We start from the raw sequence: 22,429 nt of genomic DNA, 5'->3' as shown, positions 1-22,429 counted from the left end.
ACAACGGCACCATGTGTTGTGCATGACCTCTAGAACAGAAATAATGATACAGACAAAACCTATCATAACATTTTAAAGGAATAAATTTTAAGAATATCTTGAGTTTCCGTATAGATTTTTGATAAAGTAGTCAAAACACCGTCTTTTCCTTCTTCAGAACTTGTTAGTAGATGTGCTGTTCTGAGCATAGAGATGACTGCGGTAGAAAGTGTATCTGGGAATGCAGAGTACTTTAACCAATAGAGTAAATGTTCAGATTATGCTCTGCCAATCTGTGGATTGAATAGGAATCACATGAGCAGAAATGGTGTATAAGAATCAATGGCCACACAAAATCTCTCATTTATTTACCTTAGTGGGTTAGGAAGCTTGCAGGAAGATTGGTTGCTGGGTTGATTGATTTTGATGATCAAGATTTCAGACTTTCATGGGCTTCATTAAGTAGGGTTTTCCAGCATTGCAGCTAACTAAAGAACTATATTTAACTTAAAGATTTTATTATAAAGCCCATAATCTGAGAAAATGACTAGGGTATTATTAAAATATTTAATAGCCCTGTCAGAAATGTTCTACAACCTGGTGATCTTTGGTAAACGTTAACGCTTGGGATCTAAATGTTGAGTGCTTATTTTTCTAGCAAAATACCTCAATTGAATATTCCTGAGTAGTTTAAATTGCATTTGTGTTTGCTAACTGTGAAAGGAAATCCGATTAAAATAAAGCCTTTAGCTGAAGTATGTTGTTTTCCTGATTTTAATATTGTGCTTTCTAGAGATGAATCCCTTTACTATTTGATGCACTAAAGAAATTATGTAAATAACTTAAAGCAAAATATTTTTGAGCTTATGAACTTGAGAGGCCAGGGAATAAAAAGAGATTTGTTTCCTATAGCATTTTACATTTATGATGTAATTAAATTGCTGAGGTAAGAAGAACATTTATGATAAATGGGAACATGAAATCTCCTGAAATTATTCATCTGTGTTGGTATACCTGCAACTCCTCAAAGCCCCCTGGAGCTTGTTTAGATAAAATGTCTTCCTGGGCCACAGCCTACTGGACAAATATGAACACAAAGAAAGACTCATTATGTGTAGATTTAATGCTGGCACTGAAATACTGCTTGCTGTGAATAGAAAACCACGTCTAACCTTGTTTGAAAGACTTTTAAAGAAAATATTGTAATCCAATTAGGGACTGGTGGTGATTTAAAAATCTATTATCTTTGTTTTGAACTTTCAGTTTTATCTGATGTTCTGCAATTGGCATTCACATGGGCTGAACAAACGCCCCTGTTTTTCAAAGCCCGTTAGTAAATACTGGAGTATACATACAAAAATAGTTGTTCCCCTTTGTAAGCACTCCTTTGATCTTTGCACTTCCTTCTTACTTCTACCTCTTAAACAAGATCATTTGTAATGACTGGGTTGCACTTGGTGAAAGCTCAATTCGTCTGAAATGGGCAGAATTTTAGATTTAGAGAACACAGTCCTCATATTTCTCTTGCCATGTTTCTTGGAACAAATTGACGCCAGTCAAGAAACTAAGTTTATGCAAGTTGTTTTTACTACTGCTTTTAGACTTCCAGATAATTGATGAAGTCAGTTGCGACTCAGACTTCCAGGGATTGCTCATTGTGGTACATGGAAGGTCTCAATAAGGAATTGGCAGCTACAGGAATCTTGAATTATCATTCAATCAGCAAGCCCTTATTTTTACCTAATTTATGAGAGGTATTCCCCTGTTCAGAAGAGGTGAAAGTTCTGGCTTCTGGGGGAAGTGGTTACTTCATAACCTTCAATCAGTTTGAACTTGGGAGAAGTAAGAACAGTAGTTGGTATTTTAAAACAATAAATTTAAAAACTGGTATCTAAGTTTTTGTGTAGATTTTTGATCAGTTAGTCAAAATACCTTTATCTTCTTCAGAACTTAGTAGTAGAAGTTCTGTTCTGAACGCAGCCTGAGAGGACTGCAGTAGGAAGTATATCTGGGAATGCAGAGTACTTTTAACCGACAGAGTATAAATATTCAGATTATGTTCTTATACAGATTGACAGGAATCACATTAGCAGGAGCAAATGTTTAAGAATCAGTGGCTATGCAAAATTTCTCATTGATTTACCTCACTTTTAGTAGGAAGGTTGTTTTGTTTGGCTGATTGGTTTTCTGTTTATAAAATGAATCATATAAGGTTCTGGGAATTAATTCTCATTTGCCCTCTTGTATCTCCTATAAATGCTGAATTCCCCTGTCGTGTTCTTAGAGGTGAGCAGGTAAATCATCAGAAGCATACATACCCCTCTGAGTTGACCCTGTCACTGTTGAGGAGACCTTAAGTGTTTTAAAGATAGAGGCATTCATTCATTCATCTTCAGAGAGGAAAGCTGAGACTTGGAACATAGTTTAACAAGTCATTTTGGCTCCTTGACTGTGTTTTGTTTTGTTTTAATGAAAAAAATAAAAAGATTAATATTTGAAACCAGGTAATTTGGTAGAGTTAATCATTAGGGTAATATTACTAAGACACTTGTCTTTGTAATATTTCATTAATTAGTATCCAGTGCCTCACTGTTAGATGAAAAAAGTAGCATTTTTTTTTTCACGATGGTGAAATTGCTTCATACCTTTGGTCTCTTGTTTTAGAGAGGATTCCTGAGTGCAGATTAACATGCTCTCATGTTTTCAGGTGAGGTTGGTAGTCCTACTCTTGTGTATCAGCTAGTAGTTTAGAAAATAAGTTGTGACATAGCATCTTGTTGCTTCACTTCAAGTTTAAACCTTAACAGTTCTACACGAAAGTGATGTAAGATGTGATTTGTTAAGGAGTATAGACTCTTCAGAAGTATAGATTGTGGATGAAAATACTTTGTTAGATTTAGTGTTGATCATAATAAGATACCATTGTACTTAGAATTTTTATCATTGTATTTTGTTTTTAAAAGATCAATTATCATTCTCTCTATTTTTTACAGTAACTAATAGATTTAATTATCAGTAGTGCACATCTCAGCTGCTTTAATTTGTTGCCGGTTTTTGGAATTAGAATAATGGAATGAATGCTTTAATTCCTCATTACAAATTGGCTTACTACTTTTCACTTACTTTTCACTATTAGGCCAAAAATCTTATAACCAGGTTTTATTCTGACCCATACTTGCAACAGATATTAGTACATTTAATCTATAGACTCTATTTCTTTAAACTGTGAAAAAAAATCCGACTGAGGGAGCTTTAAAGAAGAATGTAGAGATTCTATATGGCTTATTCTTTAAAAAGAAGAGGAAAGTAACTATCTGAGAGAATTGAAATCCCACAGTTCTAGCTAAAAAGAAATCATATCTAATTTGTCTCTAATCTATACTGACAAATATCTGATGCTTAATTCTGTGCTTGTTGCTACATAGTGAGTAATCGATAACTATTTGTTGAATGAAGAAATCCCATAAGTTTTGCTGCATTTTGTTTGTTTAAAAAAGGGCAGTCATTTTCTGCAAGGAACAAAAATTACACTGTTTTACCTTGCCTTCTGGGAAGAAGAATCCAAAAGCTAATTCTTGCTTCCTAGATATCATATTCTTATCTAAAGAGCATTTGAAATTTATTAGAACAAATAATTTATTAAAAAGTACCCTGTGCCTTCCAAAAGGGAAGCATTTCATTCTGAAAGAGTTTATGAACTAGAAAAAAAAATAGCTTTTAGTTTGAAAGTTTTAGAGGCACTTATCAAGCAAGGTAATAAAGTAATTAAAATGATAAAAGGTGCTTATACAATTAAAAAATGTAACTTTGCAGCTATGCTAGAATTTTTCTGAGCTCCATTGAAACTGTAATTTCAGTACTAGCATCTTCAAAAAAAGAAACAATGCTACAAGCGCTACTTTGTAATCCAAAGATTGCTCAAGCCTATCTAAATTAATCAGTCAGAAAGTAAAATATGTTATGACATCCAGAATTAAATACTTAACGACCTATAAAAATTTGTGGGGGCTGGGGGCATTATAGCTGGAAAACCTCAGGATCAAGCACACAGCCCACAAGGATTACAGTTCTTTCATATTTTAATGACTTTGCAACACTATAAAACTTGGAGCCTCATCATGGGAGTATTTTGTTGATTATTTCTTATTTGTAGCATTTTCAGAAAATTGTCCTTGAAACTCCAAATCTAACCATTTATTCTCCGTGGGCATAATTTATTAAATGAAATATACCATCAGAACTGTAAAAGGACACAGTGCCAAACATTCCCAGTCCTGGTGTCATGCCCTCAGGGAGAGTCAGAACCATTTTATTGAAAACCCCTAGCTTCTGTCCACTGCTTTGCTGTCCACTTGATTCTGACCCTGACCTCCCTTCAAATCATTTCATTAACATACATTCAAGTTTTAAAAATTAATTTTAAAACTTGTTACAAGTACATCTATGTATAATCATTTTTGTTGTTGCCAACAAACTGAAGAAACTAAATGTTTACTTGTATAACAAGGGCATTGTAAAGCTGTCATTGTTGAAAAGTACCCTGAAATACTTGTTAGTTAAAATAATAAAAGAATCCAAGTACTCTGTAGCTTCCCTGTGAGAAGACTAGCAGAGAGCGATAAATTTTGCTATGTTCCATTATATAATCAGCTCAATCTGCAGCTTCTGGGCATAAACAAAAACACAAAGCTATAATGTTGTCTTAACCTTCACCATACCAGTCAAAAAATATGTAGGCAGTTCAAACATTTCATACTGGAAGATGAAGCTTTGGATTTTTCTTAGATTTAAGCCTTTTGATATATAAGATTCACATTAGCATTTGTATGTGACATTTTCTTTTTTTGCTAACTTGAACTAAAAAAATACAAAGCTTACGTAAAGTTAAGCACACTTCATATAAGGAGTTTAATTAACATTAAAAAATTTGATTGCCATAATGAATTTTGTTAGTCAAAATAGCAGTTATATTTTAAAATTATTTATTATTTTTATTATTCATTTTTTATTTGTCATGTGATTTACTAAACATATCATACTACATCTCAGTGTCAAGGCATACATATCCCTCATTTTTATCTCCAGAAGTCAATTCTAACATAATATCAATCATGAAAGAAAAAAAATTAAAAGTGATGACAGATTCCCTAATCAGCCTACCTAATCATTGATTCTTTGTCCAAGCCTGCAGTTCGTTTAAACCATGAAAATAAATTGCTCGTCTTAGAAAATATGCCTTCCAAGATAAGGATTTTAGGAATGAGGAGAATGACTATTTTTTAATATTTTAACGTGAATCCCTCACTCATGTTGTATTGATATTTGAAGAGCTTCTTTGACTGCCAGTTCTTAATTTAGGTATTGGTTTATTTACCAGGATTGAACCATTTATCAGTGTTTGATCATCAAGACTTGATTTATAAAGAGTGTCTTTTTCTTTTAAATGGGGGCTAGGTGTGGTGGTGAGGTCAAAGGAAAAGAATCCCTTATAGTGTGCAGCGTCTAGTATAATGCTGTCAATATAATGCAAACACCTTTATGACTTATAAAGTTGAAATAAAGACAGTGTGGAAAAATGGAAGGAGTGTGAATGGCTGTTCATATGGAGGAAATTTAAAGTAGAAAGGAAGAAACATGAAGGTAAAAAATAAAAGTTAAATTTAATGTCAAAAAAAGTGATCAAATGAAGGATAATGAAAGCATAGACAAAGGTTTGGGGGTGAGAGTCCTCTATAAAATTAGATCCTGGACTTTATCATAGAAAATATCTAGAAAAATAATCTAGAAAGTGAATCTGAATTCCAGAGAAAAGGCTAAAAATCTATATATCATGGATGAGAAGGGGAGGGTCGTAATGAAAAGAGTGACAGAGAGATTGCCCTTGAATAGAACTTTTTTATAGACATTTCACTGTGGCTTATCCTACTTTTGATTAATTGAAAACAATGGTGATTTCCCACACATTCTGAAGTCAGTTGTGTTGTTAAGCAGACCTCATTACATGAGGGAAGTTAACATCAGAAGCATGGTGTCTGACAATAGTTAGATGCGCTTCCTTGCTTTCATGCTATATCATAGTGTTCATTTGATACACTGTCTTTATGATTTCTCCATGTGTTTACACAGTTTCCCATTTGAGATATCTAACTGAACTTAACAAGCACACCTTGGAACATTTTAATATTTCCTAACTATTTTAAAGCATTGCTTTATCAGTCATTTACCTTGAAGTTCTTTTTTATGACGGGCAGGGAAAGTATCCTTTTTCTCTTAGAAAGTCTACCATAATAGCTAAGTAGGAATTAGTCCAAGTTGTTTAGAGAGGTAGTTCAATCTTGTGTTGAAGTAGATGGTTGATTTAGGGGGCAATTGTGCTATAATACGTATTTATTTATTTATTTATTTTAATGGGGGTACTGAGGATTGAACCCAGGACCTCATACATACTAGGCATGCACTCTACCATTGAGCTATACCCTCCCCCCATACTTACTAAATATGTGTTGAGCTGAAGGAGTCTAGTCATTCAAGGTAAGCCATAGAAAACAATAATTTATTGCTGAGGCACTTAATTATTGTGACATAGATGTCACCATCGGTATTATAATCATCATTCCCATCCACCAAATTGCTACTCCTAGCATATTAGGGAATACAGTTTTTAGCCCACCATGGTCCATTCAGTAGGTTTCTTACGCCAGAAATCTAGGAATCCATTCTTCACACTTACTCACCTATCTCCTCCAGTCTGTCACCAAGTTCTGTCAGTTCAGCCTCATCTCCAGAATCCATCCCTTCCTCATTGAATTTCTAGCTTTCATTTTTGCATTGTCTCCTGATGTCTTCTCTCCTGCTTCTATTCCATCCTTTATTCCGGCATAAAAGTCAGCTTTCCAAAGTGCAAGTCTGATCATGTCACAGTCATTGTATTTCTGAAATGAACCTCCATTGTCTTCATAAACTGCTTCCTGCACACTTCACCGCATACCCTTGCTCCTCACCCACCCGCTATGTCTCAAGTCATCCATATCAATTTTCAGTTCCTTATCTGCCGTGTTTTCTCACTTTGAATACCTCTGCATATGCACCCCCTGTGTGAGGAGTGCCCTTTCCTTCCCAGGCATGGTGCTAACTACTCAACCTTCAGGCGTGGCTTAGGCATCACCATCTCTCTGTCCCTTCTCCATTTGTTCTCCCCAACCTCCCCATAAGGAGTTGTGTGTTCCCAGTCCATACGCTCTTGACTTCTTATGCTTTCTAGACAGGAAATATCTTGAGGGCAGGGATTTTATCTTAACGTTTTATCTGCCCAGCACCCAGTAAGTTTGCTGTATGAATAAGTAAATAACTAGACAAAATATTGGTGGGCAGTGCTATTGATTAAGCTGTGTGACTCTGGGCAAATTAATTTCTCTGGGTCTCATTTTCTCTCTTTAAAAAAATGAGCAGGTTGGACCAAATGAGCATCTGCCTCTAAAATTGTTTCTTTGATTTAATAGTATTATTTGGATGATTTCAGATTTTCTTGCCATATCGAGGGAGTTCAACATAAGGAAAATGCATGTGAGAAGGTATAAAGACAGTTCTTGATTATCAACATGACAATATGAGGAACTGTACATTTTTGGATTATGAGTTATTTATGGTCCCAGTCTAGCTTCTTTCTGACATGTAGGGGTTTCTGGAGTTGTATCTTTTCATTATTAATTATTCTCTACTATGAACCCATGTTCATATTTCTCCAAAGAAATTGAAGGCAAACTTGACACAGTAATTGAATATAAAATTCACTATTTTGATTCTAAATTGTTTCGAGGTCTCACTAATTCTAACTATCTTTGGAAGAAGATAGAAAAGTGGAAGTGGTATGAGCTGAATCCTCATCAGTTATAGCAAGAACACAGTGTCTAAAATTGACCAGTTTAGAAAAAAGATATAAATGTAGTATTTAGAGATACGAAAAGAACCCCTAGGAAAACCAAAAAGAGAAAGCTAAGAGCGTTAAGTCAATCACTCAGAAAAGCAGGATTGGAGTTGGGAAATGGGATAAGCGAACCTTTGCTTTTTATATAAGCTCTTCCACCTTTGCATAGTAGGATTTCTTTTTTAACCATTAATTCATTTGAATATATGTTGAGTCCTTCCTGTGTGCCAGGTTCCAAGCACTGGGAATATAATGCTAAACAAGACAGAAATTTATAATTTCAGAGAGCTTATTAGATCATGAAATGTTTTTGGTTTAAATTTTTTTCTTTTTACGTTAGGCTTTTTAGAATTGAAGAATCACATAACTATAAAAATGCACAAATCATTAAGAATGCAGCATTAATGAATTATCTCAAAGTGAACACACGTAACCTGGGTAATGTTCTGGAAATAGAACAGTACCAGCACACCAAAAGCCCCATTTCTGCCCCTTCTTAGTCAGGATCCCTACCCTTCACTCTCATTTAAAAGGTTTCGCTAATGACCTTTGGATTACATATATGTTGATTCCGTGACTCATATTCATCTACATTACAAGCAAGAGTTGACCAGATGAATTCAGTATGCCAAGATGCTTCACATAAGTAAGAACTCTCCTATGGTTTAAAGCCTTAAAGGTAGTTCATTTCAGAGTTTCCTCACTGGACAAACTATGGAACTAAAAATACAAAACAAATCACATTTTCCCATTAATTTGTTATTTACGGGCTTGAGTAAATTGTTTGTTTATCGGCCAAGCAGTCGAGATCACTGACAGACAGACATGGGTGAAAGAAGTATTCTCATCAGACCTTATCGGACATACAGGAGAGGGTAGTTCTCCTCTTTCTTCCTGCTCACTTTAGACGTTGATATCTGCATATGCAGAAAGACTTATCTACATGAATGGTCAGTGTGGAAAGCCCTTCATATCCAGATTCAAGAACTGAAAGGTCCCTTGCATAAGGCCTGGTTTTGAGGCTTGCAAATCATTATTTGTGTATGTGTGTAATTGGAAGGTGGTTGTAGTTATGTCTTCCAGGAAACCATTTTCCCCTTCCAGGCCAATTGTCACCCAGTCCATAGTCCACCGTACCCATAGAACCCAGTATTGCTGGTTCACATGATGATTTTTTTTTTCTCTCTTAAAACATAAAGGCTATATGTTTGTTGATATTAGAGAATTAATAAAAAATGAAAATCCAAACTAAAGTCATCATATTCAGATTTAAGAGGATGTGATCAGTTTCTGTATATTTGATCAAAAGAATATTAATCTCTAATTCATAATCCATGAGGTCTACTTCCTCCTCAGCCTGAAAATACAAATATTCCAAAATGGTTCTCAAGATAAAGGCCAGACATGAAATTAACATTTAGTCATACTCTATTTTTTTTATTCAAGACTTAATTTTTTTAGAGCCAAGTTCACAGCAAAATTGAGGGGAAAGTGTAGATTTCCCATATACTCCCTGTCCTCACACATGCATAACCTCCCCCATTATCAACGTTCCCCCACCACAGTGGTACGTTTGTTGCAACTGATGAACTAAGTTGTGCATTTGGTGGGTCTGGACAAATGTATTATTATGTCTGTCTATCATTATGATATCATACAACAGTATTTTTCACTCTCCTAAAAAGCCCCTTTGCCTGTTTATACATGCTCCCTCACCATCACACTCTATTTTTAGAGAGGAAGAAATCTGTAGAATTAAAAATGTGGAAGCAAAAGTATCAGAACAAAGTCCAGTAAGTCCTGATGCCACCTGAATGAAAGACCTCAAACTCTGAGTAGATGTATTGAATTGGTTTTTATGTGGCAATGGAAGGAAGTCGTATCCCATGAGTGACCTCAGTTATAACATGGATGATCTTAGCTAACTTACTGTAATTTAAAGAACTTCCCTAGCTATACAAAATTATATTCACCAGATTTTATCTTACTGTATCTAGTGTTAACAAAAAGAAATGTTTCTTGGAATGGCCATTTGATATACATGACACTTGTTTATAATATGATTAGAAAATGTCCAAAACATCTTTCTGATGTTAAAAATTTCAGTCACCTATGATTAAGAAAACACCATAGGCAAAGATTTGTTTCTTATAGAAAGCATTGGCATGCATTCCAATCACTTGTCTAAGAAAATCCTTGTCCCCCATGGTTACAGTGGACAAGATACAGCAAGAATTTAGATGCTTCTTTCATATGCGGGAATGAGGTTATATTTACTTTTTTTTTTTTTATTGTTCTAAGAGGCACACTCCTCCCCTTAACATCTTGGCTTAATTATATAAATTTGAGGATTTTCTAGGTATCTCTCTGTTCTTGGTTTTTAACTTAATTTCATTGTGTTTAGATAACATATCTGTATGCTTTCAGTGCTTTGAAGTTTTTATTTTGAGATAATTATAGATTCTCAGAAAATTGCAAAGATAATACAGAGAGGTCCCATGTAGCCTTTACCCAGTTTCCCCTAGTTGTTACATCTTACATAATTGTAGTACAGTATCAAAACTGGGAAACTGACATTGGTAACGACCAGTGTATATAGTACTATGCCATTTTATCACTTGTGTAGATTCCTGTCAGTGCTTTGATTTTTGAGACTTGTTTTATGGTCCAGCGTATAATCTGTCTTGGTGAATGTTCCTTGCGCACTTGAAAAGGATGTAGATTCTGCAGTCATTGGTGAAGTATTCTATATATGCACTTAGGTTAATTTGGTTGCTGGTATTGTTCCTAAACTTTCTATATCTTTACTGATGTTCTTTTGATTTGCTTTTATCAACTACTGCAAGAAGAGGGTTAAAAATCTTAACTGTTAATTGTGGCTATTTCTGTTTCTTCCTCTAGTTGTGCCACTTTTTGCTTCATGTATTTTGAAGCTCTGCTAATATGTACGTATACTTTGCAATCATTGTTTCTCCATGATGGTATGACCTTTTATTCTTATGAAATAATTCCTCTTAGTCTCTGGTAATATTTCTTCTTTTAAAGTCTACTGTATCTGATATTTTAACGTAGCCTTTTTAAACTTTTTTTTTTAGGGAAGGGTTAGGTTGGTTGGTTGGTTTGTTTTAATGGAAGTCCTGGGGATAGAACCCAGGACCTTGTGCATGCTTCCACTGAACTATACCCTCCACCTAGCCTTTTTTAATATTTATTGTTTCTGTGGTATAACTAGTATAACATTCCCTTCTTATACTTTTAAACTGAGTCTGTAATATTAAAGTGTAATTCTTACAAAAACCATATCCTTGGGTCTTGCTTTTTTGCCCAGTCTCACCATCTCTACTTTTTTATGGGTGAGTTTAGGCTGTTAACATTTAATGTAATTGTTGATTTGGTTGGATTTAAGCCCATCATCTTGGTAGTTGTTATCTGTTTGTGTCATCTTTTCTTTATTCATTTTTTTCCTTTCCTGCCATCTTTTGAATAAATCAAGTTTACTTTTTAAATTGCATTTTATCTCCTTCACTGGCTATTTTTTAAAGTGGTTGCTTTAGGGATTACAATATGCATAATTGAGTCTACCATGAATTAAGGCTACAATGTGTCATGTGTAATGTACGAACGTGGCAGTGGTTTACTTCCATTCTCTGTGCTGTTACTGTTATACGGCTTGCTGCTGCATAGGTTACAAACCCCAAAATGTATTGTGATGTTTCTTTTGAACAGCAAACAAGAAAAAAGTCTTATCCATACACATGTATTCATCATTTTGGTGTTTTTCATTCTTTCATGTATGTCCAAAGTTTCTATCTGGTACCATTTCCTTCGGGCATGAAGAACTTTTTTAACATATCTTTTAGCAAGCTTGCTGATGACAGATTCTCTCAGCTTTTCTTTATTTGAAAAATGTCAGTTTCATCTTTATTTTTAAAGGATATTTTTGCTGAATATAGAATTGTTCACTAATTCCTTTTTTTTCTTTCAGCCCTTTCATCATTGTTTTTGATGAGAAGTCAGCCATCATACTTACTGTTGTTTGCCCTTGTCCCTGGATGCTTTTACGATTTTTTTCCTTTAGCATCAGTTTTTAAAAGTTTGGCTCTAATATGACTACCTATGGCTTTATTTGCCTTTATCCAACACGGGGAATCTTTGAGATTCTTGGATCATAGGTTGATTTTTTTTTTTTAAATCAAGTTTGGAAAATTCTCCACCATTATGTCTTCAAATATTTTTTATTTTTTCCTCTCTCTTTCTAGGACTCTAAATTACACATGTCAGACCACTTGCTGTTGTCCCATAAGTCACTGAAGGTGTTTTCATTTCTTCCTGCCTTTCTTCCCCCTGCTTCACTTTGAATAGTTTTTATTGCCCATTGTTCAAGCTTATGGATCCTTTCTTCTACATTGTTCAATATGCTGATAAGTCTACCTAGTAAAATTTCATTTTAGTCCAGAATTTTCCTTTTTTTTTTCTTTTTTAATAGTTTTCATTTCTCTGCTGAGATTTCCTATTTGTTATCTATTATGTCCGTATTTTCCTTTACATTCTTCAACAATTGCTGTTGTCAGTTTTAAAGGCATTGGCTGCTAATTTTATCATTTGTATCATTTTTTTCTTCTGAGTCATATTTTCCTACTTCTTTGCATGTTTTGTCATTTGTTGTTGTTGTTGTTGTTGTTGTTGTTGTTATACATTGTGGGTACCACATGGCAGAGTATCGATTTTTGTCTTCCTTTAAAAACTCTGGAGTTTTGTTGTAACAGTCAATGAATTTACTTGTGGATCACCTGGTTTTATTAAGATGAGTTTAGAGTAGCCCTTAACCCTAGGGTATGTCCCTTACTCCCACTGCGTGGTCTTAATGGGAGCACAACTGAATGTTCAGATTGTTAAGTGTCGTCTCTTCACCCTAGATGGTTGGAACTTCAGTGTCTCTCAGAAGTTCCAGGAACTTCTGGAATCTCAAATCAGCATCTGGATCCCCAGCAGCCATTCTCTTTGTCCTATACTAGCGCAGCTTAGTATTTAGCCAATGCCTAGAAGTGACCCCTGTGCAGATTTATGAGCCTCTTTCTCCATGTATGTCCTGCCTTTCTGATACTCTCCCCAGTGAGATTGCTGCTTTCTTTTTGGGCTTTACTCCCTTGTGTCATAGTTTGGAGTATGCCCTCAGTCAAAAAGCAATTTTGGAACACGCCTCCAGTGTTTCCGTTCTCTTACGGTGTACAGCCTTATACTGTCTCTTGTCCAGTGTCTTAAATAATTGCTTCAAGTATTTTGTATAGTTTTACATTTGGGTCTGGCAAGGGAGCACATTTAATAATTGTTACTCTATCATGACTGAAACCAAAAGTCCACATTTTGGCAAATCTGGAATTGCAATGTTTCTTACTGTTAATGCGTTATTAATTTTTAAAAAGTGCTTATTTACTAACTTGGCAATATAAAGAAGTAGAACTCTCGTATCTACTTTTTAGGCATCTATATCCACTTTAAAAGCTGGTAAATATATGAGGTTAAATTACGGTGGAACAGTATGTTGTCAAGTATAAAATCATCAGTACACAGAAGTGTTATAGCCGTTGTTTGGATTACAGAGCTGTGGGTTACAGGGGAAATAACAGGATTTCTTGGTAGAGATTGGATTTGAGGAGAGGCTTGAGGACTTGGTAATATTTAAGTACAAGATGGAAATGAGCACAGCATTTCTGAATGATCAGTATGCCTAGAGAAGAAGGTTTTGGTTAGGATGTAGTATTAAGATACAATCAAAAGCCCTCAACCACTCAGCATACTATATTATAAGCCTCACCTATTAAACATGAAGCACCTATTCAGGTGAGGCTTTTAATATAATATGCTAAATAGTTAAGAGCTTTTGACTTTTGTAAGTAATATGACAATAATGTGAAAGATGCTTAATGAAGAAGAAATACTACAGTAAGAGAGAGCAGTATGGAGGCTATTGTCGGTCTAAAGGGGAGGCAGTGAAGGTTTAACTGGGGTGTAACAGCGAAAGGAAAGTGGAAAGGAGGAGCAGATACAAGAAATAATACAGAGAAAAATCAGCAGAAATTGATTATTGACTGGATCTGTGTGAGATGAGCAGAGGAAAAAGGAGAAAAAGGTGACTGAATTTTTGACCCTGAGTACATGAGAGAATGATATATTGGCAGAAACTGGAAAGTCAGGAATGGGGCCCATGGCTGCAGGAATGATGAACTTGGTTTTAGATATTAGAGCCAAAAGGATTAAACACATTACTTACCTGTTGCATAATGGTATCACTGCTTAAAGCTAGCAGCAGTTTATTAATACTGACATTCTGAAGGTTTTAACAGTACTAATTTTATTTCTGTTTGTACCACAGTGGTTTTGCCCAGCATGCTTGTTTTCTTTTGTTCAGCTGGAAACTGAATAGGCCAATAAAGTAAAAATGAGTACAAAGGCTGATCTGAATAGGACCCTAACAAAGAAAGTGTAATTACTGAATTACCAAGGTGTCTAACCCACGGCCCACACACCCTCCATTCCCCGTGACACATATGTGGCATTGCTTTTGCCTGTCTTCCTGATTACTAAACTGTTACATCAGTCAGCTTTTGCTACATAAAAAAATCACCACACAGCTAATTAAAATGCAAACATTGATTATTTCTCCCAATTTGGTAGGCTATTGAGGCCACCTGGGCTGGCTCTGAGGCTCTCTTAAGTCTCTGCACTCAGCTGGTGCTGTTTGGTCCAGGGGACCCTCAGCTGCGATTTCCCCTCTCTGCTCCACCTGGTCTCTCATCCCCTGGGAGCTAGCCCAGGCTTGTTCACATGGCACCTGTGTTCCAAGAGAGCAGAACGGTCATTGCAAGGCCTCTTGAAGTCTGCATGTAAAACTCACACTCTGTGGGTCAGAGTAAGTTACAGGCCTGTGAAGAGTCAAGGGATGGAGAAACGGGTTTCTCCTTCTGTCAGGTGGAGTTGCAAAGCATTTTTGGCCATTACTTTCAGTCTGCCACAACTGTTGGCTTTGTGAGTACGGGTGCTGCACCACTCTTGTGTTCTTTGATGTCTTTGGGAACTGACGCATAGTAGGCCTAAATATTTTTTCAATGAATGACTAGATTAATGAAGGGAGGAAAGCACTCAAGGAGCATTTCAATAAACCTTAATTTTGAATATATGCTATGTACTTTTATCATACCGTTAGTGAGTATGGTGTTTTCTTTGGGCATGTTTCAGAGAGGATCTCTTTATTCTCCTTCTATCCTATGAACCTGATCAAAGGAAGCATTTAAAACAAAGCAAAACAAAAAGCAGCTACCACTTGCATTAATACTGTTTGTTATTTTTTACCTTCACTTTGGATTGTCTTAGGAAGAACTCAGTTAAGTTTTGTGTATTGTCACAGTCCTATTCCGCTTTTCAGGCTGTGTTGTGGGTAGACTACCTCCAACCTGAACATTCAGGAGACCTGGAGCAAAGATGCTGTATGAAAATAAAGCTGTGTGCCCAGGAGGACAATCACTTCTCATCTTAGACACGTGATTGAATGATTAGCCAGCATCACTCTGTCAACCTGAATGAATGGCTTCCTCTCTCTAACCTCAGTGCTCTCATCTGGGACAGTATTTCTCGGGGTCATTGAGAAAGTAAATGAAGTATGTGAAGAACTCGCTCTAATTCCTGACTCATGGGAGGTGGTCAGTGAAGTTTAGCTCCTTGTACATGTGAGCCAATGCACTGTCAGGACGTGGTGGTGCACATCTGGGTTTCTCGTCCTTGGCACTGTTGACATTTGGGTTCAGATATTTCTTTAATGTGAGGGGCTGTCCTTGCTTTATAGGATGTTTAGCAACATCTCTAACCTTTACACACTAGATGCCAGTAGGACCACCAGCCAGTTGTGACAGATAAAAATGTCTCCAGACATTGCCAAATGTTTCTGGAGGCAAAATGCATTTTATTCAGCAGTGGTAATGGTAGGGAGGGAGTTGTGGCAGTGTACCCATAAGTGTGGGATTGGAAAGAAAGGAAAATACTTGATTCTTCTCAGAGTGCCTAAAACTTTGACTGCCTGTTAGTCCCATAATTTATTATAAACATATTTGTTACTGTGCTAGCTTACGAAAGGGCTGGCATTTGCTATATATCACGAACTGTGCAAGTAAGTTTTGCGTGCAGTAACAGCTGAATGTTGTATTAGATTGACATTCCCTTGTGAACAGCTTTAAGCACAATGTATTTGTACTTACTAGGTAGCTATTCTACGTGTTAATTTGTCACATTGCACCCAAATCAAACAATAGGGAGGTGAAAATGGATGAAGGACTGGGAAAACATTGAAAATGAGTTTATACAAATCTAAATGTAGTAGGACACAAATATTTGTTCTTTTTTAAAAACTTTTTAAAAAATCAACTATTCTGAGAAAAGTAACTAAACTCACCATTAGCTTTTCTTTCATCATCACTAAGTCAATATATCATCAGAAAAATGTAAGTAAACAGCCCCTTCAAAGTCAAGTTTTTTCTATTTATTATGAAGAGGACTCCAGTGGTGCTTTAGAAACTTTTGAATCATTCATGCTTCATGTTTTAGTCACCGTACATCATTAATTATTAAAGATGTCATAGTTAAACTTTAAATTCAGGGCAGGGTTTGATTTTTCTCTTTTTTCTATTAAAATATATGTATTTCCAATTACATAATTAAGTTAGAATATGAAAACGTAGACATTTATAACTTAGGGAGTAAAAATCTCCATGTTGCTATATGTGGATCTGAATTATTATTTTTTACAGTTTTACAACGAAACTGTATGAAAGTAGCATAATTAAACAATCTCCTGTCAAAGGACATTTAGATTGTTTCCAGTTTTTTGCTGCAGTGAATATCCTTGTACTTATTTTTTTTTGCACACTTTCTCATATAATTCTTTATACCGATTCCTTGAAAGTGGAATTGCAGAGTCAAAAGACATTCTTATTTGAATGTTTCACATTATATATAATACACATTTACATCTACCTTATAGCACGTTTCCTCCAAAAATTCCTCTATGGAAGGAGACTCCAGCATATTCTTTCTCTCTATTAATTTATTATCCAACAGAAAAAGAAATGGTGGTAAGTTACTCTTTCTCTTGTGATTTCATCCAAGATGAGGTATTAAAATTACATCCAAGTGATGTCTGTTGTGGCTGAAAATAAACTTGAAAATGAAAACACTTTGTTTCTCTGATTCCCAGCTGCATCCTATGGATGGCACCTAAAATTCTGTTTTTCAGACTGCAGGCTATGACCCATTAGTAGGTCATGAAATCATTTTAATGGGTTTGAAAAGTTATTTTTTAACGAAATCTAATAGCATGTATTTTCTTACAGTGGGGTCAAGATGTGTGAATATATCTGGTCCTAGAAAATTTTCCCCGTTACAAGGAGGGGATTGCCACCAACTCCAACCTCAGTGGTCCAACCTGGTGGCTTGGCCTTGCAGCCTTCACTAAGAACTCTCTGTGCTGGCCTTTGACGTCAGTGGTGGAATTGTCACAGATGTGCAGAAAATAATCCATTAGGTATTTCATGTAGAACTCATCAAATTATTCAGAACTTAGCTGGTTATACTATGTGTCTCATGTGAAAAAAAATACAGATGGTTCACTGAGGGAGATGTTTTATTTATTGCTAGCTAGCTACACAATCTATTTCCCTTTCCATGGTGTGAAATTTTTTCTGAAAGCCTCACTGTTAGGGGAGAGAGATGCAGAGCTTAGGCCCATCTTCTTACTGGTCAACCCAGTATCTTCCTTTTCTGTTTCAAGATCCTTCCTCAAAAGCACAGCACTATGTGCAAAAGGAAAGTGAAGGGAAGGGCTGGGGGAGCAGGGGGGCAGTAGGGGCTTTCCCTGGTCTTTCTTAATCCTTCAGTTCCAAAGGCTTAGTTGGTATTTCAAAATCTTGAAATAAAACCTGCTTGTACAATTAATGCAAATATTACTCAGTGATTCATCGTTTCCAAATAATTCTTGGTTTCATTTGACATTTTATTTTTAAATTATGAATTAACATTGACATCACTCTCGGCTTTCAGATTTTAACAATCACCTCGTATCTCTTGGGCTGTCATTCGGCTTTTAAAACTATGATCTTTTGGCACACATCTGTCCATAAATCATAGGGAAGATATTGGAGGGAGGAGTGTGTTTAATGAGGTGTTTTGTCCAGTGCCTGCAATTTAGAGCTCTTCATTAAGATTTTCACTGCGTAGTGATCATGATAATAACCATGCATCAGTTCTAATAAAGTAGATTTAGTTGAGGTTTTAAAGTTAGAGCCAGGGCCACTTTATATTAAATTCATACATTCAAAGGTCAGAAAACCATCCACAGGTTTTACATATATATGCCTGTGCATATGTATGTGATGTGTGTGTGTGTGTGTGTATGTATGTATGTATGTATGTATGTATATATAAAATCAGTGTAAAAGGTACTGAATGGGTTCTGTCCATTTTTTGAGATTGTGGCCTAAGTCTCACCTCCACTTCTGAAGGCTGTGGACTAAGATTGAGAAGATTTGGGTGATCACCCTGCATTAATGGAAAGGCCTCAAGGCAAAAAAAGAAAAAGTCATAATATTTTTCTTTGGGGCTCCTGTGGTATTCTAAGATTAAGAATTTTTCACATGGAGTGTTGTGGCTGGTATTAGCGCTGTATTTCAGTGTGACACTATCTACTAGTATTCTTCATATAACTGAAATTATTTAATATGGATATATACCTAAGTCCATATAAAATCCAAGTTTACAGAAAGAGTTACGATTTAGGTGATTTGTTCTTGAATAAGCATTTATCAGCTAACTAACATTCTGAACTCAACAAAATTCTATTCCTTTTAAAGCTCCATCCAGTCAAAATCTCTCACTTTGCAGATGAGGAAACAGAAGCCACAGCGAGTTAGTCGTAAATCCAAAGGCAGAACTCTTGAATTTCAAATGACTTGATTCTTCTTCACTGTATCAGGCCAATATTCCTTTTTTTTTTTTTTAACTGTTTGTCTTAATTCATTACAGCTGTTTGTAAGTCTTCGCTCAGTAGCTACTTATTTTAGACAAATATTTTCTTGCGAATCTGCAGGGAGTTCTTGTTCACGTAAGACTCAGCGCTGCCCTTTCCCCTTTTGTTGAAGTTGGGCTCTGCATCCCACTAGGAACCCTCATGGTCCTTTCTCACCCTCACCGGTCACAGGGGGCTCTAGCAGGAGAGGCTTTCATTGGAAATCAAAATCCTCTTTGGAGAATTTTACTCTTTTTGGAGTGTTAAGTGACGTGTCCATTAGAGTGAGGGCTAAATTGTTCTAGCAAAGAGACCCAGCAATACACTGAAGTTGCTTTCTTTCTCACATGCCATGTAAAGCAAGTGACATCAATATTAGCTGCCATTCATCATCCAGTAGGTGGCAGAAGCCAGGTAGGTCTTCTCCATGTCTAGGTTTCATACAGCGGGAAAGAGAAGAAGCAGAAACATGGAGGAAGCATGCCAAGGACCTTATCCCAGACCCGAAAGTGGTGCACAGTAGTTCTGACATCCCACTGGCAAGCATTTCATCAAATGGCCATCCCTCACACCACAGAAGTGTGGGATATACTCCAGCTGAGCCGTCATGTTTCCAGCTATAGTGCTATTACTGTGGGACAGGAGATAAGAGATTTTGGTGGACAGCAACATTCTCAGCCCCAGTCCCTTTGTAGACTTTATAAGAGAAAGAAATAAAAATTGGCCTCAGGAATTAATATTTGCTCTCAGCCTTGTTTTTTTATCTTCTAATTTTTCAGGCAACATATCCAAAATTTGATCAAAGTAAACTTAACTAAAATTAACCTATACATATAAAGCTTTCTTAAAGTAGGGGTAAATCCAAAATCATATGTGATTTTAGGTACTGTTTTTATCTGGCCACGTGGTTCTTCACTTTTCTCAGGGCCTCTGGATAACAGAAGCTTGCTAGGACCTGTGATGTATTAGTATCTGGCTGAGGTCGGGTGAATCTGAGACTGTAGCTTTGATAATAAGGGCCTTTATTTTTGTGTCTTCTGAGTGCATGTTTCATATGACAGTGTTTCTGTACCCACTCTGACAATGGTAGGAACTAGCCTGCTGCAGCAGAATGGTCTAGAGGATGGAGCATGAGAGCCATCCTCCCCTTGTGCTAGGCAAAGCACTGACCAGGCCCTCTGACAGCAGAATGACCCCTTCTGAGCTTCCAGCTCAAAAGTGGGGAGACAGCTCTTGGACCATCACAGAATTCAGGAAGGGTTGGAAAATAATGCCCACAAGGAGCTAAGCTAAATGAATCGTTGAAGTCTAGATGGTGACAAAAAGAAATCACCTCTAAGAATCAAATATGCGTGATTTTTATACAGAGGATGAAGGCTAGTTGTACCAAACTCCAGGACACTGTTGGGAGATTGACGTAAGGGTTTTGGGTTATACGTGAGTGGTAATTCCTTGATTATGCAATCTTTCTGCTGTTAGATTCAGATTCCAAAGAGGAACTATACCAAATCCTCCTCGTAAGGTCTTTTAAAAAGGGTTCAGTTTGGTCTTACTGGAATAACACAGTTTACCCCTGCATGGTGGGACTTTCAAGGTTCACTCCAGAGTTACAGTTTGGTTTTGTGTTCTTTTGCTGTACAGCTCCAGGATGGCAGAAGACGACCCGTATTTGGGAGGGCATGAACAAGTAAGTATTATAATCTCACTGATACTTTTTTGTAAATGTATTCATGTTTTATAATATACAGAGGGAACAACAGTAACCATCAGGAAAACTCTAAAGTTAGTAAAATTTTCTCTTAAATTGTTTTTCATATCCCCACGTATAAGGTCAGAGGGGACATGCCATGTAAAGCAAGTAGCTTGCACCTGCTATCACATACATTGTTGCATAAAAATTATGTATGCTACAGGTCAAGTGACAATGACTGTATTAGTGTCCAAGGGCTGCTGTGACAAATTACCACAAACTAGGTGGCTTAAAACAACGGAGATGTGTTCTTTCTGAGTTCTGGAGGCTAGAAGTCCAAAATCAGGATGATGGCAGGGTGGGTTACCTCTGGAAGTTCTGAAGGAGAATCTCTTCTGTGCCTCTTCCCTAGCTTCTGGTGGTTACTGCCAGCCCTTGGCGTTTCTTGGCTTGTTGCTACATCATGCTGGCACAGTGGCCTTCTTCCCTGTGTCTCCTTTCTGTCTCTGTATCCACATCTCCCTCTTTTCTCGCATAAAGGTACCAGCTATTGGATGCAGGGCCCACTCTTCATTATGACCTCATCTTAACTTGATTACATCTGCAGAGACCCTATTTCTAAGTAAAGTCACATTCACAGGTATTAGGGATCAGGACTTGAATATACCATTTTTAGGGGGAACATGAAGTATTTACTTAAAACTCATCTAGTGAGGAGCCAGGTTTGTATAGTAAAAAGGACTTAGAATTCAAAGATCCTTATGCAAGTGCTGGCTGTTCTTAAAACCTGAGGAATCACTTAGCCCCCCAGATCCTCACTTTTCCATTTGTGAAATAGAAATGCTAGTGCCACACCCACAGGGATGTTGAAAAGATTTAATGGTCAACGACTGTGTTTTGGGAGAATAAAAGTGTTCAGTATAATTGTATGAACAGTTATGAAGTGATAACCAGTGTCCTTGTTTTCTTTTTCTCGTAACTTTTTACTTTAAATGATTTCAAGCCTATAGAAATGTTGAAAGTTCAACAGATCTTTATTGGTTTAAATATATGGAGGAGAGGAGCAGGAGGAGAGGGGGAAAGGTGAGGGGGGAGAGAGATTTATATATATTTATATATATAAAAGATTTATATAAATATACATATGTATATATATAAATTGAACCATTTGAAAGCAATTTTCAGATTCTAAGGTAATTACAATGGCAATATTAAATATCAAGAAGTATTTAAAATACTGAGATTTATTCATTCATCAGCTATTTATTGAGGCATTACTATGTACCAGAACATTGGCTAAGGAGGGGTACAAAAATGAGTGGCACATAGACCCTAATCTCAGGAAGCTGCTATTCTAGTATGAGGGACAAAGACATAAACAGTTTCCATACGCTGATACGTGCTGCAGTAGGAGTCTGCACAGAATGGGACAGAAACGTTGAGAGGGATCACCCCGTGCCGCCTGGGATAAAGAGCTGGGTTATGGAGTACTTTCCAAAGAAAGTCTATATAAACTGAGATTTAGAAGACACAGTTTGCTAGGCTAGACGAGGAAAGGGAACACTAAGCTACCAGGGCAACCTGGTCCAAGGTTTGTAATCATTTCACACTTAAACTTTAACAGCAACACCTAAAAAATGGATTTTCCAAGTTTATACATGCAAAGAATCAGTCAGAAAACCAGAGGTGAAATGCTTTTTAAGGGATCTAGTATTGCTTCTTTAAATAAAATTGACTTTATATAGCATTCATTACCCTTGATAACATTCTGATTGATTCAGAAAGA

General features: G+C 36.4%; 1 protein-coding gene across 4 annotated transcripts in view; it reads left to right on the top strand.

The window, feature by feature from the left end:
- The window catches only part of NFKB1 (nuclear factor kappa B subunit 1), a 109,344-nt gene that overhangs the window by 851 nt on the left and 86,064 nt on the right, over nt 1-22,429 (top strand). For all 4 annotated transcript variants that reach the window (XM_031468656.2, XM_031468645.2, XM_031468631.2 and 1 more), the window contains exon 2: nt 20,595-20,640. In XM_031468656.2, the coding sequence (XP_031324516.1) occupies nt 20,602-20,640 (39 nt within the window). In that variant the 5' untranslated portion in view covers nt 20,595-20,601. The remainder of the gene's footprint in view (nt 1-20,594; nt 20,641-22,429) is intronic.

This window comes from Camelus dromedarius, chromosome 1, assembly GCF_036321535.1.
Source record: "Camelus dromedarius isolate mCamDro1 chromosome 1, mCamDro1.pat, whole genome shotgun sequence".
Taxonomy (NCBI): Eukaryota; Metazoa; Chordata; class Mammalia; order Artiodactyla; family Camelidae; genus Camelus; species Camelus dromedarius.
The sequence above is the reverse complement of the archived record's forward strand: the minus strand, read 5'-3'. Positions and strand labels throughout refer to the sequence as shown.